Here is a 27,699-nt window from a genome sequence, read left to right as displayed (position 1 = left end):
GATTGGTTCTGCATCTGCAAATTTATTTGAATTGTCCAGTGCCAGTAAGGAGAGGGCGTGGTTCGGATTTAGCGTGTTGCGAATAGCAGCGCAATGAAAATAAACGGTAGAAAGGTTTGCACTTGCGATTATGGGCACGCAATACTGAGGGCCGAGGGCCATAAGATCACCCGGAATGACTGCTAACCCCTTCGCATATCCCGTTGCAATATGGTGGCTCATCTGTCATAAGCTGGGTGTCAATTTAATAATCTACTAACTGAATAGTATTCTGAATTTGCCACTATGCAGGCGGGCTCTGTGGCTATGTCTATAATGAGCACGCCGAATTATATATGCTCCATCTCTATCGTTATCGAAATGATAAAAAACGATCATTCAGCTGCTTTTTCCAGCCGATTCTCCTCCTGGCCCGGTTTCGGTCTGCTCTTGATGAGATAGAGCACACTGATGGCAACTCCAAGCCCACCCAGTCCGATACCCATGTACAAGGCTCCGCGATACCCTTTAAGCGTATCATGGAAGGTTTGGCCACCGTTATTCACATGCACCTCGACAGTGCCCGCAAAGCCCAGCCCCAGCGAGATGCTATAATTAACGACCGTCGTGACCAACGACGCTGCAACACCCTGATGGCGACGCCCGACCGCATTCGACAAGACAACCGTGGCCGCAGGGAACGACATGTCCATTCCCCACGGAGTGACCAACAGCGTTACAAAGGCCAACGCCCAATACGTCTGATGAACCGGAGCGATAGCCGAAAATATATTACCCAGGGTGAAAGCCACCATGGCCATCAGCATGATCCAGCCGGGCCGCATTTTCGCCATGAGGAGTCCCGTCGTGAATGAGGCCGTCAGTCCGGACAAGGCCGGCGGTATGAACTGCGCCGATGCCAGCAACGGCGATATGCCTCGGATATTCTCCAAGAACCGCCAGAAGTAGTAGACCCAGATGCCGAAACTGGCCCAGCCACATGCAATGCAGCCCAGGATAAAGCAGACGTCGAGATCCAGTGCGTGGAAAGGGATGAGTGGCTTGGCCGCGTACTTGATCTCCCAGACGAAGAACATGGCTAGAATCAGGGCTCCGATGATTAGCAGGACGTATACATATGCCTCCTGCCATCCTACCACGGGTGCCTGGTTCCACGCGATGTTGATCAGAACCAAGCCTGCAACTCCGAAGAATGCCCCGGCCACGTCTAGTTCAGACATCAGCTGCGCAAGCGACATACCCTGCGCAACTGACGGGGAAGGAGGAATCGCAAGGAGGGACATGATCGCCAACACAAAGCAATAGATCGCCATGGCCCAGAAAGTCCAAGGCCACCAAGCGAGCTGGGAAAACAGCGACGCAAAGATGGCTCCCAAAACGGCGCCGTTTGGCGCGGTAGCCCCGAAGAGCGAGAAGACCATATACTTCTTCTTTCCCGGTCGGTACGTCGCACCCAGCAGGGCCAGGCCATTAGGAAGGAGCATCGCAGGCCCGATGCCTTGTAAGGTACGCGCAAAAATGAACAGGATGTAGTTCGAATACACACTCACCCCCGCCACCAGGGACCAGATCGCGAACCAGATCCACCCGGTGATATACAAGATACGGTATCCGAAAATATCGCCACAGCGGCCGAAGAATAGAATGAAAGTGCCGACAGTTAGGGAGTACCCAGCGATCAACCAACTGGAAATACCAGGGTTGGTGATGCCGAAGCTGTCGCTGATGATCTCAAGTGGGGCGAGGGTGTTTCCGAGCGCGGCCTGCGTCATGAACTGCGACATGCAGACCACAAAGACGAAGACGAGCTCATGAAGAGGCGAGAAGGTCTGAACGGCCGAGCGGATGGATTCTGATCGCGAAAGTGTGCCTTCGAGTGTACTGTCTGAGGAGGCCATCTCGGCGGTTGTATCTGTCATAATGATGATCGTCGTCGGGAAGCTTATTAGCAGCTGTTTAGGACAGGCCGTTGAAGTGTATGCCGTCAGCCACTATGCATGAAGAATCAGTAAAGGTCACCCCAGAGGCTTCCCTTTCCTCTCTCCCTTTTTGTTCCCCTGTTGAAAGGGCTTCCCAGAGTGATTTGGGAAGGTTTTCCTGAACAAGAATCAGGATTAAGGTTGGCCGTTGAGCTGATGTCACTTCGGGTGGGAAAAAAAGTTACAACGTGGGAAAGAGAAAAAAAAGTGGGAATAAGTGGGGACGGCAACGGTCTTCGAAGAAGTTTCTACGGAGTACCAACACCGGTTATCGGACTTTGCCCCTGGCGCTTACACAGTAGGGAGGTGGGTATCTGACCCTTTTATCTCTTTGCTGGTCGTCTTTAGTCTCGGATTTCGGTGGTTGTGTTATCTCGGTGGCTTGATACTTGATATGCTTTTGATTACGGCTGAGATGGCCGATGACCTTTGTGGGGGTTTACACTACAGCTATTACTAGTTTACTAGTCTAGTCTGTATACGTAGACGTAGATTGCATAGTTAGCTTAGGATTTAGTGATTGAGCAGTGAGTTGTCCTGTTAAATTCGCCGCGGCACTACCTCTTCTTCGTTGATGAAAGTACTGCCGAAAATGTCGTCATCGTCATTCTTAATCAATCTAATCTAGATCGATAGACGAGAGTATATAGATAAATTGAGCCACAACACCAATAATACCCAACATGTATCCACTCTTATAACCATGAACACATCAATCAACTAATCTGGCAATTACTTGCCAACCTCACAACTCAACTCCCCCCTCAACATCACAATCGCCATCAACATTAATCTCACTCTCATCAATCAACTTATCCATCCTCCTCACAACCTCCCTCGTAACCCTCACCGTCCTCTGCAACGTATCCATCGCATTCCTCCTGACCCCATCCCCATTTCCCCCATCCATCTCCCCTTCCACCCCCTCCCACACCTCCCTCCCCCTCTCCCTCCATACCTCCCACCACCCCGCAACCCCCATCTCCCGCCGACTCACCATCTCCTCCCTCTTACTCACGCGGTCTTCCCGCTCTGCGACCCTCCTCTCCCGCTTCACCAGCTTCCCCTTCTGCCGCTCATACCGCTCCTGGTACCGCATCTTCAACTCCCCTTCGCGCACGATCCGCATTACCCGGTCTACGGGCGCTGCGTCCTCCGCGCTGAAGTCCCCGGAGATTGTCCGGCTGTTGACGAAGTACATCGTGTTGGAGATTTCGTTGGCTAGGTTGCGGAGATGCGTGGCGCGGTGGTTTGGGGCGCTGCTGAGGTGGGTGTGCAGGTCGGCGAGGAGGGTGAAGGGCGTGGATGATGAGGGTCGAACAGGTTGTGATGATGGCGGTGGTGATGTCTCTGTCGGGGTGCTGGCGCTGGTGCTGCTGGTGGTAGTGCTAGTGCTGAGGTTGGACGGTGAGGTGGGCCAGGGGAGGGCGTATGCTTGGGGGTTTTCTGAGGTTGGTGATGAGGAGGAAGATGTGGATGAGGAAGAGGGATCTGACATGGTTTCTTCGACATCATCGTCGGAAGAGGGATCTGACATGGTCTCTTCGGCGTCACTTTCGGATGAGGAAATATCGATAATAAGCCCCGATCGAGCGTCGTAGAAGCAAGGAAAGGGGGAGGGACGAGGTTGTCTGTCTCCACCCCATCTTTCTTCGTTGTGTTGCTCTTCTTCTTTTTCTTCTTCCTCTGCCTCAAAGTCACATCCAAAGCTTGCTGTATCGTACTCGGCAACAGCTCCTGTCTGTGAACTGATAAGAACCTGTCTTGAAGGGCCCTCGACCACGTTGACAACCTCCTCTTCCTCTTCATAATACTCCGTCTCTTCCCCCATTTCCATCATGTCATCGTCGGATCCGTAAGATGTGGTCTCATCTTCGTCATAGTCATCCTCTTCTTCATGTTGGAAGACCCCATGGTCCTCCTCATGGTTCATATCCAACCAAGCAGCAACGCCTGCTTGATCCATCTTCTCCTTCGAGGACATGAATCCCTCGTTTGTCTTCCTCTCCTCAGGGTCTATATCCACCCAAGTAGCAACACCTGCTTGGTCCATCCTTTCTTCCGAGGGTAATCTAACTCCCCCATTCGCGTCCGTCTCATTCCACTTCTTCCACTCCTTCCACTCAGGATCATCGTCAACTGTAACCGACGATGAAGTTTTGGCGTCATCATCCACTGCATGAGATCCTCCCTCATCAAGGTGAGTCATGCCCAGCGCGGCAAGCATGGAAGCTTGGTTGGCATTGTACATGTCATCCTCGTCCTCTCCTTTCATGCCAGCTATTCTCATTCCCATGTCCATTCCTGTCCCGGCCACCTGAAAGTGGTCGCACGGACCGTATGGCACGGATGTTTCGTGCATGTTTTGATCACCATAGCCATGGTCATAGTTACCCATCCTGTATGTGGCTGGGTATTCTGCAGCTGATGTACCTGTCTCAATGCTGGGGATGGTCGTTGAGCAATTGCCCCAGAAGCGGTTTGCCTCAGTGACAAGCTGTGAGACCTCAATGTTGGAGCAGTTGTCCACCAGGGTTTGATCGTTGCTGTTGAAGCTGGTATTGGTAGACACGCCTGGGGGAAAGAGATAGGGTTGGATGATGGTATTATTGTTGCTGTTGTCCTCAAGAGAAGGATCAATGTCGTGGTCGGAGGTGAGAGTAGTGGTGGAGGGCGAGTTGGCGTTGACGGGGTGGAAGTTGCGAGACATGAGTGAATGCCACAGTTGTGTATGTGGCTGTGCAGATACAGAACTGGGACGGATGATGTGAATGCGGTATTGGATGGCCTAATATAACGCAAGATATACTAGGATATACTAGGTATCGCAACAGAAACAAGGGAATCAGAGAGATGTGATATTAGGGTTTTGAGTGGTAATGATGTGCTCACTACTCAGGAGTAGCAGGTACTTGAGGGTGACACGGAGGTACCTTTTATAATCATTGCTATACACTATATACGGTGAACTTCGACTGATACTCCCATCAGAGTAATGGTAGAGATCAAATGACATGGTTAAAGTTACACATGTGAAAGACAAATGAGACTTCATTGAAGCTGTTAGTGAATGGGGATGGCTGTGTCGGTGGCTTCCGTAAGTAATGTATTGTGAAGTGAATAGAATTGTGAATCTCAATGAGTTGAAAGAGAATTAGATGGAGGACTCGTCTATTATTTCATTGCTTTCGTTCACCTGTCCCTCTCTACTTCCCCTTATATAACTCGTCCCAAGTCGCAACTTTCCTCCAGGCCAGGGGTTCTCCCCAGCGATACCAAATCTAAGAAGGAGGGTTTCGCGACCAGCTAGCATCAACTGCACCTGATCATTTTTAGTCTACTGTGTCTTGGATCTAGTAGCCACTCTTCATTCATTGTGCAGGGTCTTGTCTAGATGAACGATCCTTTTTGTAGGGTCCGTGTCCGGATAATCTAGAATTGACGGCATCTGCCGTACACTGCAATGCCCTTCGCCAATCTCCGACATACCAGCAGGAACTTATCTACAGTGAGAAGAGAGGAATACACATTATTGCTACCTGACAACTACAATCCCACCCTATCGGGAACGACCACATCCATCAACCATACCTGATCGATCCATCAACAGATAAGATAAGGGCTAACCCCTCCCCACCAGTTTGCATCATTTGCATCTCCGATAACAGCAAATTCCTCTTTTCCATGACGATCATCTCCATTCCCCCTCACCCCAAAACAGAACACATCTCCTTCTCAGGTTCATAACCTCACATTGAACCAAAATGGGCCAAATAGAAGAACTCCCCGACGACTACGATGAGTCGCTCGAAGTCAACAAGCAGCCCCAACAACCCCCCGCGACCGAAGCCAAAGATGAATTCACCCCACCTCCCCCGGAAGAGCTCCCCATCCCCATCAAGGAAGAGCGCCTCAAAGACCTGAATGCGGGCGCGGACCCCATGGCGCCTCAAATGCCGCCTGCCATGGAGGCCGTGAGCACGCACACGACAGACGAGCTGGCGGATATCCTGAACCGCACGCCGCTGTTCATGACGGATATCAACAAGGCGTATGATGAGAGTCAGTTTTCCCTCCTTAATATCAGTTCTGGAAATTACATTGGCTGGATTATAGGCTAACGGGGTATGTATGTGGGTAGACGGCGAAAACCCTTTCCTTGATGCGATCCGCGCGCTCCAGAACGAGGGTACCCGCGGCGATGTCGCGCAGAACTTCCGTGAACAAGGAAACGAAGCTGCTCGCGAGAAGCGCTGGGCTGATGCGAAGGAGCATTACTCCAAGGGTATTGCGGTCTTGCTGGCCAAGGAGGATAAGTGGGATAAGCCTGAGGATGAGAAGGAGGAGGCCCGGTTGCGGAGGGAGGTCGAGGAGGCGTGCTATATTAATCGCGCGCTGTGCCACCTGGAACTAAGTAGGTGTTTTGTCGTGTCCTGAAGTATGGGGCGAGGCTGCTAATGTGGATAGAAAACTACCGGTCTACGACCCTCGACTGCGCAGCCGTGCTGAAGCTGAACCCAAAGAACGTGAAAGCGTACTATCGGTCCGCCATGGCGCTGTTTTCGCTGGATAAGATTGTCGAGGCGGAGGATGTGGCGTCCCGGGGATTGAAGCTGGATCCGAACAACAAGGCTCTTCAGATGGTTGCTGGGAAGATCGGCGAGCGCAAGGCTGTGCTTGAGCGCATCGCGGCGAGAAAAAAGGCCGAGGATGAGCGCACGCGTAAGGAGAAGACGCTGCTTAGTGTTGCGCTGAAGGCGCGCCAGATCCGTACTCGCAAGACGGATCAGCCTCCTGAGATGGAGGACGTGGGCATCAGACTTTCGCCCGATCCGTTGTCGCCGGAAAGTACGCTTGAGTTCCCGGCTGTGTTCCTGTACCACATGGATGCGCAGACGGATTTCATCAAGGCGTTCTCCGAAATGCATTCTATCGAGGATCATCTCGATTACATCTTCCCATTGCCGTGGGATCAGAAGGGAGAGTACAAGATCAATACGGTGGAGTGCTTCATGGAGACGGTTACCGGTGGTTTGATCCGCGCTGGCAAGAAGGTGCCATTGGTACAGATCCTAAGTGGTGGTAAGGTTGAGGTTGTGGATGAGTTGGTGAAGATCTACATTGTGCCGACCAGCAAGAGCGCTAAGTTCATTGCTGAGATGAAGGCGCGCAAGGAGGCTTGAAAGCAATCAGTTGTTGAGTCTTTGCAGATGTTGGAAGCCGCTGGGTTATGCCAGGGCCATCGGAATGGACGGCTGTCCATTCGCCTATGTTGCGATCAGTCCCGCGACATTCTCGAGTCGAGCCCAAAGTTGAGCATGCATACATGCTGCCTGGACCGGCTCATCTATTATATACCCACCGAGGTTTTGCGGCTGATAGCCGTTGTATATAACATCCTATGATGACGCCTAGACTATGAACGCACTTCCTACAACGGATGTGTTATATCCAACTGTCACATTCGCAGCTACACTGGCCATTCTTTGTTTACTGTCCTGCATTATGGCACTAACACAAACTCTTCCATTTACCCCACTTAAGATACCATTCCAGCAGCAAAGTTGGTTTGAAACTTACCTGATATACTCTCATGAACTGAATCGAATGTTCTTATCAATTATTTTTGAGCGGTTGCTCGAAACAAGCCTTTCTGAGTCACATACTGCGTTCGGCTGTTGACTTTCTTCTGGATACCCCACCGACCACCCTGTGAGAATTCAACACCTGCTTATTTCCTTCTCAGTCATATTACTACTTCAGTAGTTATTGCTTTGGAGTCAATATAGAATGTTCTTTCACCAGACATCATACTATACCGGCGCGCTCCCAGTAGACCAAACACCATCTATCACATCATTGGGGGGACAGAAACAGAGACATGTCCCAACCTACTATATACTATAGACAATACATGATTTTGGGACATACCTTCACAGATCCAATCATAGTTCTCTGCTATACACAGCATGTCTTGAAATCTAATATCGCCGCCAGCATAACCCCGACATCAATGCAATTACTGCCAGGCACTATGGGGTACAGACCGGCACCCAATACGGGTCCGCATCATCATCTCGTCAACAGAAGAAAGATATTCAGTGAGTGAGTCAGACATCGCATCGTTACGTTCCAGGTTCCCTAAATGATCCATGTCACTGCCTCACCATGATACGCATACTCCTGGGGGGCTATATAACAGCGCCCGCTTTCTCCTAATCTGGGGCTTCCATCTTCTCCCCTGACTCTGCGAACTCCCATCCCAGACCTATCATCAGTATATTATTATATCAACTCCCTGCCCTATCTTTATATAAAATGTCTGCCCATACGCCACAGACATCCATCCACCTCCCCTTGGAGATTCAAGAGAGGGTAAGTTCCAGTACAGCAGCTTCTTCCCACTCAGATCGTAACCGTTAGCTGCAGATTGCCGATTACGCCACAGCCAACTCCAAATACCATGGCAAGGGGCACCTCAGGGCCCTTCGCCAGGTGAGCCGGTCATTCTGTGCTGCTGCCTCTCGTGCCCTCTTCACTACCTGCACTGTCTACATCAAAGACAGCACAAATAACAGTCTCTTTTCCGACCTGAACGTCCTCCACCAAAGCAACCTCGGCCAATATATACGCACCTTAATCATCGAATGCCGTCCTCCCTGGGACCACATTCTAACCCATCCCGACATCCTCCAACAATGGATCAACCTTCTCTCCACCTCCCTCCCCGGCCTCGTCCGCCTCCGCCGCCTGGAATACCAAACCATACCGAACGGCACTCTAGACCAAGAGAACCTCTCCCGCCACTTCGCCAACCTCCTCGTCCACTGTCTGAATACCACCCACGCCCCTCCCTCCCTCCAAGAAATCGACTTCCAACATCACTCCCCCCAATTCTACGACGGTGACAACGATACCCTATATCCAGCCACAGCACAGCATATCCCTCACCCCATGATAGCCCGCCTCCGCCACATCCAACTCTCATATACCTCCTCAGCATCGTCTCTCTTCGAGCGCGAGCCAACCGCGATCTTCAGCCTTCTGAGACACGCCCGACGTCTTGTCTCCGTCGAGCTATCTGGCCAAATAGACGGCAGAAACATGACTGCCAAGTCATGTCCATCTCTCATCCATCCAGATGCGCCGTTGCGGTCTTTCACTCTCGAGAATGTCTCGGTGAGTGCGAAGAGGCTGCGCGGGCTAAGACACTTCAATAAGACGCTACGACATGTCGCATTCCGTGGAGTATCGTTAACTGCTGGGACGTGGGAGGATGTGCTGTCTGTGCTGGGGCAGTTGGAGGGGCTAGTTCTTTTAGAGGTGGAAATGTGCGGGTACGATATGACAGCTAAGACGGAGACGGAGGCGGCCGTTGTTGGGGGTTTGCTGCCTAGTCCTGAGATCGCGACCTCACGGTGTGGGGACCTTACGGCTTTGGAGTTGTGCGTTGCTGCGGTTAAGCGCCATAGGAATATGATCGGGTATGAAGCGATTCCTCAGGTTGTGGATCCCTTTGGGAGAGATATTATTGTCTGTTAGATTCTTGACACTTCTTCTTATCTCATTTTGGATACTGTGTGTTTTCGTATCTGTGAGAGTGCATTATTGAGTCTTTTTTGGTTTAAATGGCTGTTCTCGTCTCGTTATCTTCCTATCTCCAAAGGGCCTGTCTGCCTCTTTGTGATGATTCATTTCATCCCATCTTCGTCATCGTCAACACAATGAAAACCCGTCCCAGATAATGATAAACGCCTTTGACTGAATCGCATGGGCACGGACATAGCAAAGCTCAGGTTCATATATACTCGAACACAGTCGTGAGCAGGTGCTTTTGAAGAAGGGGAAGTGCAATCAGCATTCAGATATACTATTCTTTCGGATATGAGGTTGAGTACCTTTAGCGCTTATTGTTAGAAGGGATATGGATTTCCGTCCAATCAATTAATCTAATCTAACTAAATCAAACCTTTTCAGTATGGATGGTTTTTTCTTCTTTCTTCACAAAGATCTGTTGTATTTGCATAGTGTCATCTGTTTATCAATTCTCTGAGGCTTATACTGTCAAGTAATACACTTAATGTGGTATACATGATACTAGATGCATGTCATGGGACACAATACGAATCCATACCATCAAGTTTAACCACCCCAAAACAACACATCATCTACACATCTGCACAAGCAACACTAATAACGTCTATCATTTTTCCCATTTTTCACTTTCTTTTTACGTTTTCTAAGAGCCATGTCTGTATACACATCTAACACGGCCATGCTCATCACAGAATACTATACAGTCCCGCCCTGCCCTCACTCCAGATCCGGCTCGATATCACTGACTCCATCAAACCCTTCGTCCATAGCATCCGGGTTCAAGTTCGCAGCATCCGGCGCAATGCCATCTTTATATTTATCCTTGTCGTGAGACACGGTCCGCCAGCCGGAAGGCTGGGACTGGTCTTTGATGTACTCGGACATGGGGAACTGGTGATAGATGTGTTAGTTTACCACCTTTTTCGAGATTTGGTAGAGAGAAAGATAGGGAGGGGGAATATGACATACGTAATGATCGTTCTTCTTCATGGTCACTACCCACGGCACATTGTCGAATGTCACCGCGCGAAGGCGGAAATATGTGTTGTCGGGGATTTTGCTCACTTCTTCGGTGAAGCGGTCCAGGTTCGGGGTGGGGACACCGTTCACGGCGGTGATGAAGTTGGTTGGGGCTAGGCCGTATTGGTAGGAGGGGGATCCGCGACTCTGTTAAATGGATGGTTAGTTATTTAGGTGGCAGTGGCAAAGGCCGGAGGGAGGGGAGCATACTCTTGCGCTGACGTAGACTTCGCTGTGCAGCTTGGAGATTTGCTGACGGACCGCATGGTGTGGTTTCTGCAACACAGCACCACAGAACACGACGGCACGGTCAGTCTCTAGGTCCTCCGTTGGGACAGTCGGCACCTGGATCCGCATTTCTTGTCCGTTTCGGACAATCAGTGCTTCCAGCGTATCCTTTTCGTACATGATATCCAACTCGGAGACGCGGGTGATCAGCTGTCCGTCCAAGGTCAGGATGATATCACCCTCCTCGAACGTGTCGGCCGCCGAGTTGAATCCAGGCGGTGGGCAATCGACCTTGCGCACCATGAAGAGCTGATGCCGCGATGGGTTAGCTTGCGTCACCTTCTCGATCCATTCCTCCGACACGCCCATGATGCGAGCTTGACTCATCTGGACCACGTAGCTCTCCATGTTCAGAATCCGCAATTTAGGCATCTCTCCCTGCTGCACCTTTGACAGGACAGGGAGAAGAGATGGGGTCGCAAATCCTAGATGGTATTCCACATCTTTATGCGAATTGGACGTGCGTTCTCCCAGGTAGTTCAACCACAATGCTTGCACCACTCCGTCCTCGCCAATCAGGACACCGTTGGAACACTGCCCGCTGAGCCCGGTGTCCACAGTGATGGCGTCCAAATTGATCGCACGGTAGCGCGGTGCGGAGGCATTGGCTGGAATAGAAACAGTGGTGATGTCGGTTACGGCGGTCTTGGCCACAACAATTCGGAAGTTCTGATTGAATCCGACGAAGATCGTGTCCTGTCCCTGCTTGATGTAGTCGGTGCTGAGTTTGGCACTCTGAACAGGTGCCTGCACCAGGCTTGGGTCGTACTGGATGATGCTGTAGTTCTGGAGCGGGTGCAGGAAAACTACTTTAGCGTTCACGATGATGGAGTCGGCCACCGTGATGTTGATGTCGCAGAGGTCATACGGCACGATCGCTCGCGACACAACCACCAAACCCTTGTCTGCATCGACGACCAATCCGAATCCAGTCTTCTTGGCCTGGGGGTAGCCGTCCAGCTTCAGGGGCATCGTACAGGATACCCGTACGAAGCTGCGCACAATGTCAGCCGCAGCAGGCTGGCTTACACCATCGAGTTGGATAAAATCGGCTTTCCTCGGAACCGGAGGAAGAGCTGGGATAGGATCCGCGAGGTCCGAAAAGTCCCACAGACCGGAGTTGTCGTTGCGCACAGCCAGTCGCATCTTCGGGTGCCAGTGTCGATCGATATAGACGATGCTGGTGCCGCGGGTGTGGAGATCGCGAATATGCCGATACGAGATCACCACGCGCGAACGATCGGGGATTGTTCGCATCACTTCCACGAACTCATCGAGATTGCGAGTGGGTCGCTTGTCCACCGAGTCGATGATCCATCCTGAGAGGGTGTTTTCCAGCTTGAAGGAGCCTGCAGCCTCGCAGACGTAAACACCGCGAGTAGCGATGGCATACAGCCGCGACTGCTGGTAAGACAGGTTATGGAACGTGCCTCCAGCCACCGTCACAAACTGGTCGGGCGTGATGGCATGCAGGTCGCCAACCTGGCACTCAATCTCCACATTCTGACCGCCTCTTTGAACAAGCAGATGCACTGTCTGCCCAACACTTGAGTCCAGGATGTCATCCAACCGGATGAATTGGGTGAGAAGCTCCCCGTTGACCTGCAGAAGCACGTCTCCTTCTTCGAGCTTTCCGTCCGCCGGGCCTTCAGGCAGAATAATCTCGGCCACCAGCATGCTGGTTTCCGTGGGCGCTGCTTTACGCACGGTCGCCTCCCACTCGGGCGTCAAGCCTAACCGACGACACTCATCGAACGGCTTCAGGATCCACTGCGTCTGAATCGTTCCACGCGTGACAGGCTCTCCGCGACGGATGCATTCCAGTGCGCGTAGAGGTCGGTCCAGAGGGAGGAAGTAATCCGTCGCTGCACCGTCTGCACGACCACCGGCCTGCAGAGCAATCGCATGACCATCAATGTTGACTACAGGACTGCCGGAACTTCCACCGCTAGCTGCTGCAGCGGCCTGGATATAATTCGTATTAAAGTCACTGTAGCCATCGCCGTATTCGGGCGCGTTTCTATCCAGTCGACTAATGACACCAGACAGAATACTCAATTTTTCTCCTGCGTCATTACCAACGACGCGAATTTCAGATCCCACTTTAGCTGCATCCGGCTGCAGTTTCAGCTCCCTCAGTTTCATATATCGAATAGCCTTCGGATCGAATTTCAGAATTCCAAAGTCGTGTACTGGGTCCCGATACACGGGACGGACGTCGCACTAACGTAACCAATACGAATCAGCATTCCTGTCCCAAGAGAGATCCACATGCGGAGAGAGCACAACTTACTTCCTCATGGTTATCAAAGATGCAGTATCCCCAGAAAGGTCCCGGGCAAACCACGTGTCGATTTGTCAATATGTATCCATTCTCTGCATCCACCACAAACCCGGTAGCCTGACTACTCATAGACAGCTCCGTGTCAAAGGAACAGGTCTGACAGAAGTGGATAGATACAACGCTCTTCACAACCTCCTCTATGGTAGCTTGCCATTCCGGCGAATCAGCCTGAGCAGGCCCTACAGGCAGCAGACGACCCGCATCTTCATCATCCTCCACATCATATACTGTCCCATTGGCGGGCGTCGAATCCCCAGGTGTCAATGCGCTCGATTCGGGGCGAAGGTGCTTTACAGGCCGTTCAGCGGGGGTGGTGATAGAGCTGCGCTTGCGCTTGGCGCCTGCATCTCCGTTCAAATCCATCGGGTCTGCACAAGAACGTAGAGCACTGGGTCTCGTAGAGTGTATAATGAGCGAGCTGAGAGAGCGGATGGGCGCCTGACCAGGGCAGATGCTCGTGGTGACACCGGGCGCTGCAGCGGCCGGGCACAAAGAAAAGTGTCGACTAGAGCGCCAATAGGCAGAAAATCTAGAATTGCGAGTAACTAGTGACCTCGCAGGCGACAGGGTGAATCCGATGGGATTGGCGATAGAGCGATGAAGAGGCGAATAAGTATTAGAATGAGACGGCGGCGATGACGGCGGCGGCGGCGCGGCGGAGGTAGAGGCAGCGGCCCTCGCAACAGAATTGTTCGTAGCGACAGACAGTAGGCTCCTTCTGTGGATGTGGAGCCAGACGCAAGACATTCACAAGACCCCCTAACAAGAGAGACTGCAACAGAGAGGGGCGGATGACGAGGACCGTGAGGAAGGAGGAGAAAAGGAACTGAAGTCAGGCGAGCTGCAGTGGCAGACAGAACTGAAAAGGGAACCGGGCGGACACCTCGATTGACGCCCTCTGATTGGCCCTGGCCCGGCGGAGCTGCGGCGTCTTCTGACCTGATCATTCAGGCCAGCAATTCATCCATGATGCGATCCTACTCCATAAACAAGTTTTCTACAATAGCAATGCAGTACCGTGCAGTAACTATATATATCTCTATTATATACGATTCTATATCCCCAGACTCTATCGTACACTCGGACCTCCGCATCCCATCATTTGTAGCTACCATCCACTTCTGGTGCTAATGTTCACATGTTCGTCCCATTTGGTCGCCAACACTGTTTGTGTATCTTGCAACGCTTCACGACCCTAAATTAGAAGTACCCAGTATATCAAGTACCTCTTTCTTCAAAAAGAGAGCTGCCTTGAGTTGGACTGTGGGCTTTCATCTGATGGCTCATCATTGAGAGAAGAGTTTGTGGCGCAATATAGACGCGCGCGATGCCCATCCGAAGGCTCGTCGGATCGTAACTCGAGGCTTGACTTAAGTGAACAGCCGGTCAGGGCAGGGGCCTCATGCAACTATGGGCGTATAGGCGGGATGCAGGAGCGACGGTCGATTGCTCTCTACCTTGAGCCAGTACGCTCAGCTCCCCGTAGAGCTCGCACTACGCGCAACACATCATGTTTTGTTGTCGATATGACCTCTTCAAACAACGTGTTCAACAGCTGGAGAAGGACTGGGCCGGCCATTGCCATGCAATGATTGTGGACTCTGCTGGGGTGTCCCTATACCACCTTGCGCGGCCCGAGGGAAGAGCTCGTTGAGTTTGTTGTAGATCTCATTCATTGAAGGCATGTTTGGAGGCGGTGACATGATCGCCGGTGCGGCAGGAGGAACTCCCCCTGATTTCTTAGCCCGGTCGGCAATGGTTGCAAGGTACCCTAAGTTGGCTTGTAACCGACGCATACATTCGAGGTATTCTGCGCTTGGCCGCTGGGTGGGCTTATCCGAGGTCTGATCTGAACCAGGCGACGGGTTCGACTCTGACGCTCCTTGCGAAGGCGCACCAGCCTTGCCAGCCGCCTGAAGATTCATGACTTCCTGCAGCAACATCGAGTTTATGTCCAACAGCGTAGTCACACGAGCCTTCTCGCGCGCGGTCGTTGCAGGTGACTGAGGAGCAGGTTGGGCGGAGCTCGACAATGGGTTCTGCTGGGGCGCTGCCCGTTGCTGTTGCTGTTGCGCGGGCATCATGTTAGTCGCCGGTACCGAAGCCATGTTGGGCGGAAAGGATTGCGCTGTAGTCGCGGGAAGAGTCGATGTCGCAGTCGCCTGGGGAGGGAGATACTGGCTCATAGACGTTGCTGGCACAGGTGGCTGGGCAAATGGTGCAGAGAAGTTGGCGTGGGGTCCTACTAGTCCATTCGGATGGTTAGCGGCTAGTCCTTGCGGCCAACGTCGCCTGCGCACTTTGGCCAGGAAGGAAAAGGAAACAACGAACAACAACACATTAAGGAAGAGGATGACGGGCAATCGTAGCGCAATAGTGGATACGCGTCAGGCCATTAGCACATACACGTACTTGAACTACTAGACCAGGCAAGGTCCAGTAGATTCAGTATGGGAAAAGAAACCCGGCGCCATGGAGCAGCCGTGTGTAGACCAAAGGGGCAAAAGGTGGGGAAGCAATGACAGGCCTCAAGAAGATCAAAGAATTACATGGAGTAGCGAAACAGTAGTGACAGAGAAAAAGAGCTTGGAGATAAAAGGCCAGGGGGGAGTTAAAGGAAAGATCCCGACGTACCGGATGACTGCTGGGGGAACCCGGACGGCATCATTGCTCCACTAGGACCGGCTTGCATGGGCACGGCACCGAAAGGAGTATGCTGGTGTTGCTGCTGTGGAGGATGAGAGACAGCTTTGGATTGGGGAAACGGAGGAATGGCATTCGGATAGTAGGGGAACTGCTGTGGATTTTGGGGAGTGACAGGAAAACCCGCGGTCTGCTGCATCGCAGAAGGGAATCCGGGAACGTTGGGGTCCATGTCGGTCGATAAGAGCAAAGAGGAAGGTCAATCAATGGTTGGACCAGGCCACAAGCTTTCTTCTCTTTTTTTTTTTCGTTATTTTTTTAATTCTTTTTCCCTTTCTCTTCCTCCTCTAAATTTCTTCCCTTCTTTTTTTTTTTCTTTTGGTATTAATGTTTTTGGTTAAATTAAAAACTTCCACGGATCAGGTCCGCAGCAGCGACAGTCAATGTCGGTCGCACACTCTGACTCGCCGGAATCCAGGGATGGGCGGGATGAGACACTAAGCCAATTCCTCTAACGACTTAGTGTCCTGGCGATTGCGCTGCTTAATTCCGTAGAATATTCTTTTCTGGAACGATCCACGACGAGATAGAAAAGGGTAATATGAAAGGGCCAAAATAATAAAATTAAACTGGAAACAGAGGGGCGGTGATTGGCCGATGGGGACACGACAGCCAGAAGAGTCTCAAGAAGGGGGGTGTGGGATAATAGAAGGGCCGGCAGATGGGAAGGACAGACCCTGAAAGCGACAACTTAGTCAGGGTGGGTTAGTGTAACCTCTGGCAAAAGTAAATCCGTTAGTCACAAGTCAGAATCCTCAGTTGTGACCGCAGTTGTCGAGTCAAGTCGTGTCAAGTGAGCGGACGGAAAGGAAGGAAAGAGATTTGCTGGCCCGTCGAGTTGCGATCAGCCTTGGGGCGGACGGACTATTGCACTGGATGGGATTCGTCCGGGCGGTGGAGTGGAGGAAAGAGTGTGTGTGAGAAAGAACACAGGGGACGGATGGGGGGAGAATGTACTCCGGTAGTACTTACTTAGTAGATACCGTAGTAGAAAGTCAATGAAAGGCACCTAGTGCGGTCAGAAATTGACAATGGAAAGGTGGATCGCGATGCAGGACAGCCTGAACCAGAGAGATTTTGATGAAAAGAATCACACGCAATTTCTCCCCGAGTATGAAGTGACTCGAGAGGAGAAAGAAGAGAGGAAAGGGGAAAAGGAAGAGGTGGCCGCAAGTCCAAATATCGTGGTTGTCGTAATCATACGTGTATATAACATGTAACGTATTGTTTAACTTCTTGATTTATAGTATATTTAGTGCATATGATTATATTCTCAGCAAAAAATTACGTATTGTTACATACTCAATTTTTAAGGTAACATACCACAACACCCCAGTATACGCCAGGTACCTGAGGCATCCTCCATCTATAGCAGGTAGACTGCCCGCTTTCAACTTGACTGAGCTTACTTCCATCACCCACTCACTCTTCTCTCTAAACAATATAAAGGACAGGACCTCTCTTCAGTTGACTGGCTTGTTTCGATAGCACGTCGAAGATGTGAATATGCTTGAATTACATTAGTACTCTCACTTTCCCCAACATCGATCGGCCATTGGCCTCGATCGAGGTTTCCCAAGCTCTTCATGCATGAACCGTCCTAAGTTGGTAGATCCAGCTACTTAAGAGACAGTCTCAGCTTATAGCCTATCAAAGCAGTCAATACGCGGCATCCATACCGCTACATTTGCTCTGGGATGACCTCTCAAAGCGATACCTTCCCGGCAGCAACTCGAACTCAACAAACGTACGACGAACCCAGGACGAACTATGGGACACCCGACAGGCACCCCCGAGTGGATCTCCTTCACAAAACTGGCAACTTTCTAGAAACGCGGGCGTCGCCATGACTGGGCAACCTCCAGCTATCTACTAAACATGGAAAATCCACCTCCTATCCTCTGCGAGGCCTTGTCCTGCCACATCGGGGAATTCTTCCCTATCATGTCCAGTTCAACTTGACCCATCACTTGAATTACAAATTAGAAGCTCGTTCTCTCCATACCTACTCACCAACACCACAATTCAGTAAGTAGTAGTCCCCATATACGAAAAACAATCCGCGGGTACTTCTTCCGCTTCGTGCCATTCATGTCGGCAAGTACATATGGCAGCATCCATGCCGTGGCGTGGCGTGGCGTGGCGTATTACCTCAATGCAATTAAGATGAGCTGCAAACATTATTGACCAGGGTAAGGAAGCTTATTGACTTTCAGCTTCCTCTCGATTCTGATAGTGATGCACGGAATTGATATACCTCCAGGACTCGGAAGGTTCGATAGCCAAGCTGTCATAGATTATAGCACCAACCTAGCAGAAGCACAGACTTGACCGACATGGCCCGAACCTTCAGCATCTTTGGGGTTGGAGCGCACACTATGAATCATGTGAACAATCAGGCAGCCTGCCTGTCAGTTGACTGGCAGCTTACTATCTGTCGATGATCTACCCTCTGGCGCAGCCATCGCCAACAATAGTTTTGGATGAAGGCTCCGTCCCACCTGCAGCAAAGTTTTCCTCGTCGAGCCGATGTTATTTATTTATAAACCATGACAGAAGGGAACCTCGGCCGTACTCAGTAGGTTAATAAATTGCTCGTTACTTCCGGAAGCTCTCCGGTATGCATGTCGGGCGTTCAGCCACCGTGACAGGTCACCGTATCATATGCAATATGCACTCCTCTGCAGTCTCGCCGGCCGACACATCATACATCGAACAGATGTACGTCCCCCTCCCAACGACACCTGGAACAGGCGGATAGGGCCGTTCTACTTCATCAACGGGTTTGGGAATTTCTAAGAAAGTGCTTATCTTGAATGGCCCTCTGTGGCATTCGGTTGCAGGCCAGGCATGCTGCGGTGGTTTCCTCGGTTCTGGCGGGATTATCGCGAATTAGGTGCTCCCAGTACGCTCAGGCATCTTCCTGTTCGCCGATGGTTGCTTCTGACCACACACACATGTGGGTTCTTTGGCCGCGATCTGTCACAACCTTGTCTCGGCAGAGGCGGGGCCCCCATCCGTCGCGTCAGGATCGGTTCAGCCATCGTTCGATCAGACATGATCCGAAGGCAAACGGGCCAATGACCTTGGTGGGCCTGCGGCAACCGCCTCCGTCACGTCCCCATAAGGGTCCAGCTACGGAGTACTGTGTGAGTGTTTAGTTCTTTTTTGTTGATGATTTATCCCCCTTTACCTTTTTCTTTATCTTTTCTTCTTCTTTTTTTCTTTTTTCTGATGATCATTCGATTCTTTCTAGATTCTTTCCATCTGCACTCTTTTCCAAGAAATCCAGGGTAATGCTGTAATTTACCCTCCAGGTTTTCGGGACACTGGCTTGGGCATCCCAACAGCAAGCTCATTATAGCCACGAAGTACCGCAATGTGGCAAGGCTGCCTTTGATCTAGACTCGACCAAGTCACTACCTGACATCTGCCATGTGGGTAGCAGGAACGATGGCCAGCAATGGCGTTGTATTGTCCGGATAGCCAAATGGAGAAAAAAACAAACATCGAATATGATGCGGTACAACAGCGATAGTCGCCGCTATGGGTCACGGCAGCCTCGCAACTGTTTTCCGACCCCAGTATGTAATAGGTATCGCATAATTTCCTGTCTGGACTGGCACCTCCGTCAATGCTAGGTCAACTCATGATCCTCGACTCCATCCGTATACACATCGGGAAACCCGCATTGGGAATCTTTTGACAAATGGGTGAACACCGGAAGTGGGAGGTGCCGTCGCATGTCCGGTGCATCGCTTTGAGATATTCGGTGGTCCACGTAGAACGAACCGCCCTCCAGCCACTCCGGGCCTACGGTACTCGACCATCCGCTATTGACTTTTGCTGGTACCATGACAAATGTCCTCCTCGGGATAATCCGATATGGTGCCTGGCGAGTTGGCTATTATCTGGTGACAGCGTCTGCCCCGCCGGCCAGCCAGGTCGGATCTCAGAGCGAACCACGGGTGGACAAACTGCACCTTTCTCTGTCTGACACCCGACGCATCAGGCAAGGGGAGGGTATTCGGTAGAATAAAGCAATATCTGGAAGAGGCAATCGCGTAGATAGGAGAAAATAAGACACGAAGTCTTCCATAACGGGAAAAGGTAGGCAGACGAAATGGCACATCCGCATGCTATCGAACGAGATAGAGTATGTATTGCAGCCTCCATTAATGCGCCAGCGGACCTATTGGACCCTCGGCTCGAGGCGATCTTGCTAATCTTTCTAGCAGGTGGCATAACCTGCCACGGCACGACTGTCTGAAATGGTAGTGTCCATGCTACTCCGTACACAACACAGATTCATCCACAAGGCGTATTCCATAGCAACCAAACAAACCCCAGCTTGGGGAAATGGGACTATGATCTCGAGATATGACCAACCGGAGGTGGCGAAACAATCTCTTGAAAGATCCACTCTGATAGCTAGCCACTTTCTCTATTCCAAGACTGCCAGCAGGACCGGACTTCAACCTGACCCTCTCTCTCGAGCTCGGTGATTGGAAGCAACGACGCAGCATAGCATTAGTTCCTACGCCCAAATGCATGCGAGCGGATAAGGACCCGTCGGCTGCTGTGCCACATAGGGCCACGCACATTAGTGACACAGCTTGGGCCGATCCACTGATCTGGTTGCGACGGTCCATCATTACGGTGTACTGGAAGTACTATAGCCTAGTCTGAACTTGAGTTGCTTTTTCCTTCCTTTTCGGACGCGGTCCTGGAGGCGAGCCAACGGTTTAATAATTTCTAATAGAGACAGGAAATATATTCGCGCACGCATATAAGATTGCATGAGGGGCGTCGCGGATCCGGAAACGAAACGAAGCTGAAGCCCAGGTTGAGGACGATCCGGTAAGCTTAACACGGCGAGTGGATCTATTGGCCACTCCCCCCATTCTCTTTGCAATATTGCTGGTCTTTGCCTCTTGCCTCAGTCCTGTTCTTTTAAAAATGCTCCTTCTCGTGCCTTGCTTCTGAGTCTCACTTCTTTCAACTGTACACGCTTCTTCTCTGTCTCCTGCGCGACTGCGACCAGAAGCCTGATCGAACTCTTACAGGTCATCCCACTGAAAAGTATACCTTGATCCCTTGAGAGTCATCACATTCAAATCTCTTGTTTTCTGCTTCCATGGTATGATTGATGGCTGTGGCGATGGTTATGGCAACGCAAGCTGACTGTACCAGTCTCACACTCCCGTGTCCATGGATGCGCCATTAGACGGGCTGGCTTGTATGCACTTCGCCCTCATCTACATAGACGACAATGGCAAATTGCGTTTCGAGGCCTCGCAATCCATCGCGAATAACTGCCAGACGATCCTCTCTCCCAGCGTGACGGAAAACTTTCTGCGTGCGGTGGCACTGTCGGGCAAAGGTGATCCATCCAAAATGCTCGGTAGGGTTCCTTGTCGACGTCTCGCACGGATACCTTGTTGACACCAACACAACAACAGAAGACATCAGAGGCAGAAGCCCACTCTCCCCAGAATCTCCCAGTGCCAGCGATCTATCAGCTAAACAAATGTACTTGCGCCCTTTCTCAGTCTCAATGCGACCCAACCACTGATCATCTTCAGGTTCCACTCCACCACAGAACCTCCTCAGTCCAAAAGGAAGCGGGTATCCCATGAATGCCTCGTTCCCATGAGCATCACCTGTCACCAGAAGTCCATGCTGCCCGTGCGCAACACCGGCCTTCTGCGCAGATACTACGAGAAGGCTTTTGACAGCCTGCAGCAGATCAACTGTCGCATCCTGGCCAAAGCATACATCAAGCTCGTGGAGCCCCGGAAACAAGTCAACTATCCATACAATGGACGCAAGATCATATCCGGATCATCGCAGCAATTTGACCCTGAGCTGACCAAGCCAGCCTGGTGGCCGGCGGGTGTTACTCACCGTGAACCAGATCATCTTCTGAAGGCGGGTGTGTATTTCATCACTCTGCTTCGTCCATCAGTCGCGCTAACCTTGGATGTAGAGCGTATCCGCCTGCTTGTCCATATTCTCTGCGAGCTGCGTGAAAGTCACGCTATCTGCGTGGAGAAATTGAAGGAAGCCGACCAGTCTGTACGGCGCCAAATTGCTCCCGTCGAACGTATCCCCGTGCTCGATGAGATCTACCACGTACGAGAGGAGGAAGAACGATACCTAGACGGTCGAACAGGTAAGCGCCTCCCATCCACTATTGGGTTATTGGGTCTTTTGGACATGTCTCATACTTAGCAACTGCAGATGGCTCCGCCGTGATTTGCGTTTCCCGCGTCCACCTCCCCGAGCTCACCGACTCCCAAACTCTGGGCTCACCCACCCAGACCCTCAAGGAAAGCAATCCCGTCTATAGGAAGGAAATTCCTGATCTCGAATCACACACATCCGTCTTTCCGTCCACCGCCACCACATCCCCGCTCACGTCAAAGCCACCCACATCGAAGGCGTCAGACCCCTGCAAGCCTCCTATCCCTACAGCATGGGATACCGACGCATCGGCCTCGTTCGCGCCGCTAAAGCGTCACCGTGAGGGCGACTATCCTCTCGACCTCACCGGAGGGGCCATGTTCCACCAGGAGCCAGCAGCGGCAGCAGCAGCAGCCGCGACAACAACCTTGGACGCCAATCCTTATTCAATGAAGTATTACCCACACAGCCAAGCACAGCAGTCCTTACCTGTTATGGGGCTTTCCGGAGACCTTGGGAGCTGCACACATCCATACTACTTTAATTATTAGACTTCTTTTCCCTTTGTTATGGGTTTTCTTTGTTTCCTTTGTTTCTCGGGTCCGGTTGGGGTTTTAGCAGGGCGTGATGACGGTCGTGTCTTCCTCTTTCTTTCTTTCTTTCCTTGTTTCTTTTGTCCTCGTCATTCAAGTAATGCGGTTATTGGGAGGAACGGCCTAAAAGAAGGGACATACTCATATACCATAATACTTACTTAATATTTTCACCAGTGCGGCGAGAGCACCATCAACCCCAGGATACATGCTTTGTCTTCCCTTCTTCATCTTTTTTTCGGTTGCGATTTTTTCAGGTACATATATAATGAGGGGAACGGGGAGGGGGAGGAAGTTGAAGACTTGAAACGAAAAGTTGGTGTACATAACGATATACAGAAGACTAATCGAACCAGCCCGCAGAAGGGAGATTTCTGAATCTGAAGACAGCTCAGTAGTATAGACAATGACCATTAGCATGATCCCAGGATATGAAAAGTAGAGGAAACACACCCACCTCTTATACCAACTCGACCTCCTCCACAGAGAGAGAGAGAGAAAAAAGGCACCGAGTTACCAAGCCTGCCAACTCTCTTTAACCTTCAGATTCCGTTTCGAAAAGCAAGGGATGCCTTGCAGTGTTTTCCGTGTGCTTTGGCCTTCATTCAGATCTTGGTAGAACTTACCTGTTTCAACTGACACTTGCAAGGCACAAACCCCTCCAGTTCCCAGTTCCATGGGAATGGAAACAAGTTTGGTTTGAAGCTGCTCTTACTCCGTGGTACTCTTCTCGACTGTGACTATAATATCCACACATATTACACACGATGGTGATAAACCGATAGATATCGTGCATTGGCCTCTTCTCCTTCCAATCTCAGGAAATGCTAACTGCCTGATTGCGTGTACATCCATCCACTCATCCATCCATCCCTAGATATGCTTTCAGTTGAACGCCGTTCAATTATTTATTTATCGGGTATATTGATTACTTGGCTGTCATGTTCGGCTTTTCTTGGCTGAAGCTTTTCAGCTAAGCCATGTTGCTTTTTTTTTCTGGGGTTCAGATCATTGATTTTGCGGGGTTTGAAATCGATATTTGGTTAAGTATATCCCGGTTTTACTGCATTTGCTCTAGAATACTAAAACTACTACTACTATGTATTGTGGATTATTGTTCGCTACTTATTTACCTACCCTTTGAGGTCAGTCAGTCAACCCTTCTTTTCTTTTCTTTCTTTCTTTCCCTTTTTATCTTAGTAAGTACCTTTTGTCTCTTACTTTGAGTGACATAGCTACTGGGTAAATTAAAAGCAGTCGATGAGTGTGGCGTAGCCGTGTATGCATGATCATAATATAAGTATTGACAGTTGAAAATTTGATTGAAGTTTGCTGATTCATGTCCTGCATGCAATGAATCCATGTCTGCGTAAGTAACTGCTAGTTGCCTTGTTGTGACAAATATAAATATATCGGGATGCGGGGAGCATAACCTAGACTACGTAGTAGTACTTGGCTTTTTTGCCTAATTGCTGTTTCTAGTAGGGTTTGACTAAGAGTATTGTAAAGATACTTGGCATGTATAGACACAGAAGTATATCATTGAAGATGGGTAAATGATCGAATTGAAGGTTTCAGGGGTACTAGGTAGGTGAGTTAATTGTTGACATTCGGGATTTGAACCATTTACCAAAGTCCGGACTTTGCTGGGGTATAGATTAATATAAGTACACCTCTTCCATCAACTAGCATCATTGGTCTAGTGGTAGAATTCATCGTTGCCATCGATGAGGCCCGTGTTCGATTCACGGATGATGCACAGCAATTTCTTTTTTGTGTTCTTTGTTTTCGGGGTAGCTGCTATATCAGTACTAGTGGTAGTCTTTTTGGTTCCCGTTGCCGCTCCCGCTCAGGCTAGTTTAGGTAGGCCCCGTAAACATGAGAATTATACTCCGTAGGGCTGTACGAAACTACACTGGAAACATTGAGCGTTGTCATATGGAATTGAACTACTTTGTCATGGTGATGCGTTGGGATTTTATACCAAGTACATACTGCGCAATATATATCGTGACTAGAAACGCTAGTCTGTATCGAAATACTCCCGACTAGCTTGCCTACGTCACTACTCCGTAGTACTGACACTAAATCTGAGGTAAAGTTTAATCGGACAGAAAATCAAGTCATACGGTGATTACATTCGACAAGTTGCAGCATAATTCGCAGCCAGCATAGAAACATACAATTATCGTCCGCAAACCCTCGAAACGCATCCTCCCGGTTAGTCATCATACACCCAACCAATCCATCCTACTTGGATGTCACTGCTACCAATTCGTATCACCCCTGCCACTACCCCGCAATTCCCACAAGTCCATCATCCGAGTAATCCCGACCATTAACAGATCTTGTATGAAAGGCCTCGGTTCCCTAAGCTGCCAGAAGAGGCTCCGACTTCACCTGCTCAGCAGGCTGTTCGATCGTCTCCACAACGGGCTCCTGGGCGGCCACGGGCTCCTCCTTGGGTGCCTCCGGGAAGTCAGTCGTCTTGATCTCGGGCTCGGCTTCAGGCTCCTTCTTGATAACGGGGGCGGGTGCCCGAGCCATCTCAGGGGTCGCAGAGCGACGCATGTATCCCTGGGCCTTGGCGCTGTAGTCACCAACATACTGCCTCACAACACCCGTGGCATGGGCAGTGCGCTCTTCAGCAAGATCCTTCAGCTGGTGGGCCTGGCTGTTGACAACTTCCTGGGCGTGCTCAATGTGGGCATCGATGACTTCACGGTTGTTGATGTAGACCAAGGGTCCCATGTAGGCGATGGTGACCGCAATCAAAGACAGTCCCCAGAAAGGAAGGAACTTGATCAACCAGTAGGCGGTGAAAGCGGCAAAGAAGGACTGCATATTGTTTTAGTATTGGCCCGAGTCCAAGGAACTGTGAATTGTTTAAACGTACGGCAATGGTGTGGACAATGTTCTCAGCGAACAGAACACGCTGGAACTCAATGAGGACAAAGTCGATGAGCTGCTCAAGGTCCTCCAACACAGCCTCGATAGTCTCCTTGGGCACGGTGTAGTACTTGCGAGGCCGGAACGAGCTCACGACACTCTGTGACAGAGCAAGTCTGCCGCCGACCTCGACAATAGCGGTGACTAGTACAATCGGCGATCAGCATATTTTGTTGTTCCTGTGCGGGACCCGCGACTAAACCTACATCCCAGAACCACATAGATGAATTTGAAGAACCAACGGAGGAGAGGAAGGTAACGGGCGGCAAAGATGAATGTGACGACACTCGCGAAGGAGATGGCGGTGGCTCGGGGTTGCTCCCACTATAACAATCAGTTAGATGGTGACGCGCCTGGCGGCATCCAGGATCAACATACGCTCAAAAGGCTGTACAGCAGCGAGTGGTAGTCTGGACCGGGTCAGCAGAGAGCGCCTGCAAGCTGATTTGTGTCATAACGTACAGGTCAAGGGTTGACCGGTCGCAGTGGTAGATGAAGGGCTAGTGTTCCTCAAATCGCGGAATTCTTGACCAGTGCGGGACGCCTCGGACTTGATGTTCTCGGCAATGGGGCCTAAATCGAGTGTATGTCAGATCAATTGGTCATGAAGTCACCAATTTCGAGCGGTAAACACGAAGCAGGTGTGCCTGGTGTCAGCTATTTACCCTTTGCGAGTGCGCCTAAGCGAGGGAGTAACGGTCAGTTCGTGTAACCTTCACTGGGAGCATGTGCGTGGGAGATTCGGAACTGCGATCAGAGACTAAATCAGCTTCAATGCATCCTCACAAAACAGCATAACACGAAAACCGGCGACAGCTCGTACCTTACTGTGGCCATTTGTGTCGGGATACCTCACGTCAGCCATGGTGGAAAGTCGTGTGTGCGTTTCGGAAGGTCTGGAGGATTTTCGGGAGGAAAAGATAAGGAGGAAAGTGCCGGGGACTAGAGAGCGGGTTCAGGGGAAGTTTCAAGGCGGGTTGAAATTAAATAATACAAGGGAAGACGAAGAGAACGACCGAGGCAAGAAGGAAAGAAAAGGGAAGATTAAGAGAGTTGGCGACGGAGGGGTGAGAATGGGCGGGAGGATAAGGAGAGAGAGAGAGAGAGAGGGAGGGAGAGAGAAAGAGGAGAGGAGCGGGTGATGCAATGATCGTGTGCTGAGTTGCTTGCTTGCTTGCTTTGCTTTGCTTTGCTTTGCTTGGTTTTTGGCCTTTTTCTCGCGCCTTCCAAGCGGAAAGGGCCCGCATGTGACGATGGACCCGGTGTTTCGGACTATCTTTTAGTTAGTCTGGCCAGCCGTTAACTAACTACAAGGTATTGTCTTGTCTACAAGTTAGTGATCTATCTAGCTAATGAGCTACTGGATATTAATGAGCAGTTTCCCCATCCCTCTTTCAAGACGGTGTGGGCGTAATGCAAGGGGTTCCGATACACGAGTCTACCTGAAGTAAGTGGGTGTTGGCTCCATGGTTGACTATCCTACTTACGATCTACTCGAACCATTCCATCACCCATCCCAGCTATGGCCCTTTGGTTCTCCTCCCTCATCCGGGATCCTCTGCCTTTCCCATGCAGAAAACCTGCAAAGTTCCCAACTCCCTCGATGCTTGAGTAACGCCCCGGACTTCCCCATCCAATCTTTCGAGCGAGCTTCCGGCTATTTGCTGTTCTGCCAACCGCGTTGAATAATGGATTAACGAACTCTCTGTACGGCTACCCTTTGCACTCTGAGATGATGTCATGACCGGGTCATAAAGTGGTCAACGTTGGATAATGGTTCCAAAGACCGATGGAAAAGAACGCCATCTCTCCTCTTTATCGCGGCACATTGACTGGTTCCTCCGTCACCTCTCGATTGTGAAACTGCCCGGTCCGGTATGGTACAAATTGGAGGCTGGTTGATAGTCTAGATCTGTGCACTGTGCACAGGGACAGCTGGCGGTGCAGTGATCCTCATGTGAGTCCCATGAGCACAGTAAGGGACCATCACTGTTACATGAAGAAACACTCCGCCCACGTCAGTTCCTGGTCTAAGGACAGC

General features: G+C 50.8%; 9 protein-coding genes and 1 non-coding gene across 10 annotated transcripts; 5 read left to right on the top strand and 5 right to left on the bottom strand.

Annotated features, from left to right (window-relative positions):
- Positions 1-374: 374 nt before the first annotated feature.
- Positions 375-1,283, bottom strand: AKAW2_51697S (uncharacterized protein; the record flags this gene model as incomplete). The annotated part of the gene is made up of 1 exon (XM_041691654.1): positions 375-1,283. One exon carries the CDS (start codon positions 1,281-1,283, stop codon positions 375-377), a length of 909 nt encoding a protein of 302 aa, XP_041545118.1.
- A 28-nt stretch (positions 1,284-1,311) lies between these two features.
- Positions 1,312-1,643, top strand: AKAW2_51696A (uncharacterized protein; the record flags this gene model as incomplete). Its single annotated transcript, XM_041691653.1, has 2 exons — positions 1,312-1,506; positions 1,563-1,643. The coding sequence occupies 2 exons, from the start codon at positions 1,312-1,314 to the stop codon at positions 1,641-1,643; spliced, it is 276 nt and encodes a 91-aa protein (XP_041545117.1).
- Positions 1,644-2,724: 1,081 nt separating this feature from the next.
- AKAW2_51695S (uncharacterized protein) lies at positions 2,725-4,689 on the bottom strand (the record flags this gene model as incomplete). Its single annotated transcript, XM_041691652.1, has 1 exon — positions 2,725-4,689. The coding sequence occupies one exon, from the start codon at positions 4,687-4,689 to the stop codon at positions 2,725-2,727; it is 1,965 nt and encodes a 654-aa protein (XP_041545116.1).
- Positions 4,690-5,743: 1,054 nt separating this feature from the next.
- AKAW2_51694A (HSP70/90 family co-chaperone CNS1) lies at positions 5,744-7,162 on the top strand (the record flags this gene model as incomplete). The annotated part of the gene is made up of 3 exons (XM_041691651.1): positions 5,744-6,041; positions 6,121-6,393; positions 6,447-7,162. 3 exons carry the CDS (start codon positions 5,744-5,746, stop codon positions 7,160-7,162), a joined length of 1,287 nt encoding a protein of 428 aa, XP_041545115.1.
- A 1,135-nt stretch (positions 7,163-8,297) lies between these two features.
- AKAW2_51693A (uncharacterized protein) lies at positions 8,298-9,521 on the top strand (the record flags this gene model as incomplete). Its single annotated transcript, XM_041691650.1, has 2 exons — positions 8,298-8,354; positions 8,403-9,521. 2 exons carry the CDS (start codon positions 8,298-8,300, stop codon positions 9,519-9,521), a joined length of 1,176 nt encoding a protein of 391 aa, XP_041545114.1.
- A 771-nt stretch (positions 9,522-10,292) lies between these two features.
- AKAW2_51692S (putative nuclear serine protease HtrA2/Nma111) lies at positions 10,293-13,974 on the bottom strand (the record flags this gene model as incomplete). The annotated part of the gene is made up of 4 exons (XM_041691649.1): positions 10,293-10,466; positions 10,545-10,742; positions 10,806-13,106; positions 13,177-13,974. 4 exons carry the CDS (start codon positions 13,972-13,974, stop codon positions 10,293-10,295), a joined length of 3,471 nt encoding a protein of 1,156 aa, XP_041545113.1.
- Positions 13,975-14,762: 788 nt separating this feature from the next.
- Positions 14,763-16,102, bottom strand: AKAW2_51691S (uncharacterized protein; the record flags this gene model as incomplete). The annotated part of the gene is made up of 2 exons (XM_041691648.1): positions 14,763-15,469; positions 15,862-16,102. 2 exons carry the CDS (start codon positions 16,100-16,102, stop codon positions 14,763-14,765), a joined length of 948 nt encoding a protein of 315 aa, XP_041545112.1.
- A 4,965-nt stretch (positions 16,103-21,067) lies between these two features.
- On the top strand, positions 21,068-22,667 carry AKAW2_51690A (DUF2841 domain-containing protein; the record flags this gene model as incomplete). The annotated part of the gene is made up of 6 exons (XM_041691647.1): positions 21,068-21,070; positions 21,124-21,334; positions 21,393-21,462; positions 21,516-21,865; positions 21,920-22,105; positions 22,174-22,667. 6 exons carry the CDS (start codon positions 21,068-21,070, stop codon positions 22,665-22,667), a joined length of 1,314 nt encoding a protein of 437 aa, XP_041545111.1.
- A 1,730-nt stretch (positions 22,668-24,397) lies between these two features.
- On the top strand, positions 24,398-24,468 carry AKAW2_t50022A. Its single transcript has one exon. It is a non-coding gene; the product is annotated as a tRNA-Gly (tRNA).
- Positions 24,469-25,079: 611 nt separating this feature from the next.
- Positions 25,080-26,523, bottom strand: AKAW2_51689S (uncharacterized protein; the record flags this gene model as incomplete). The annotated part of the gene is made up of 7 exons (XM_041691646.1): positions 25,080-25,547; positions 25,606-25,802; positions 25,865-25,982; positions 26,037-26,068; positions 26,121-26,231; positions 26,324-26,338; positions 26,487-26,523. The coding sequence occupies 7 exons, from the start codon at positions 26,521-26,523 to the stop codon at positions 25,080-25,082; spliced, it is 978 nt and encodes a 325-aa protein (XP_041545110.1).
- Between the last annotated feature and the right edge of the window lie 1,176 nt (positions 26,524-27,699).

Source organism: Aspergillus luchuensis, chromosome 5 (assembly GCF_016861625.1).
Source record: "Aspergillus luchuensis IFO 4308 DNA, chromosome 5, nearly complete sequence".
Lineage (NCBI taxonomy): Eukaryota > Fungi > Ascomycota > Eurotiomycetes > Eurotiales > Aspergillaceae > Aspergillus > Aspergillus luchuensis.
The sequence above is the reverse complement of the archived record's forward strand: the minus strand, read 5'-3'. Positions and strand labels throughout refer to the sequence as shown.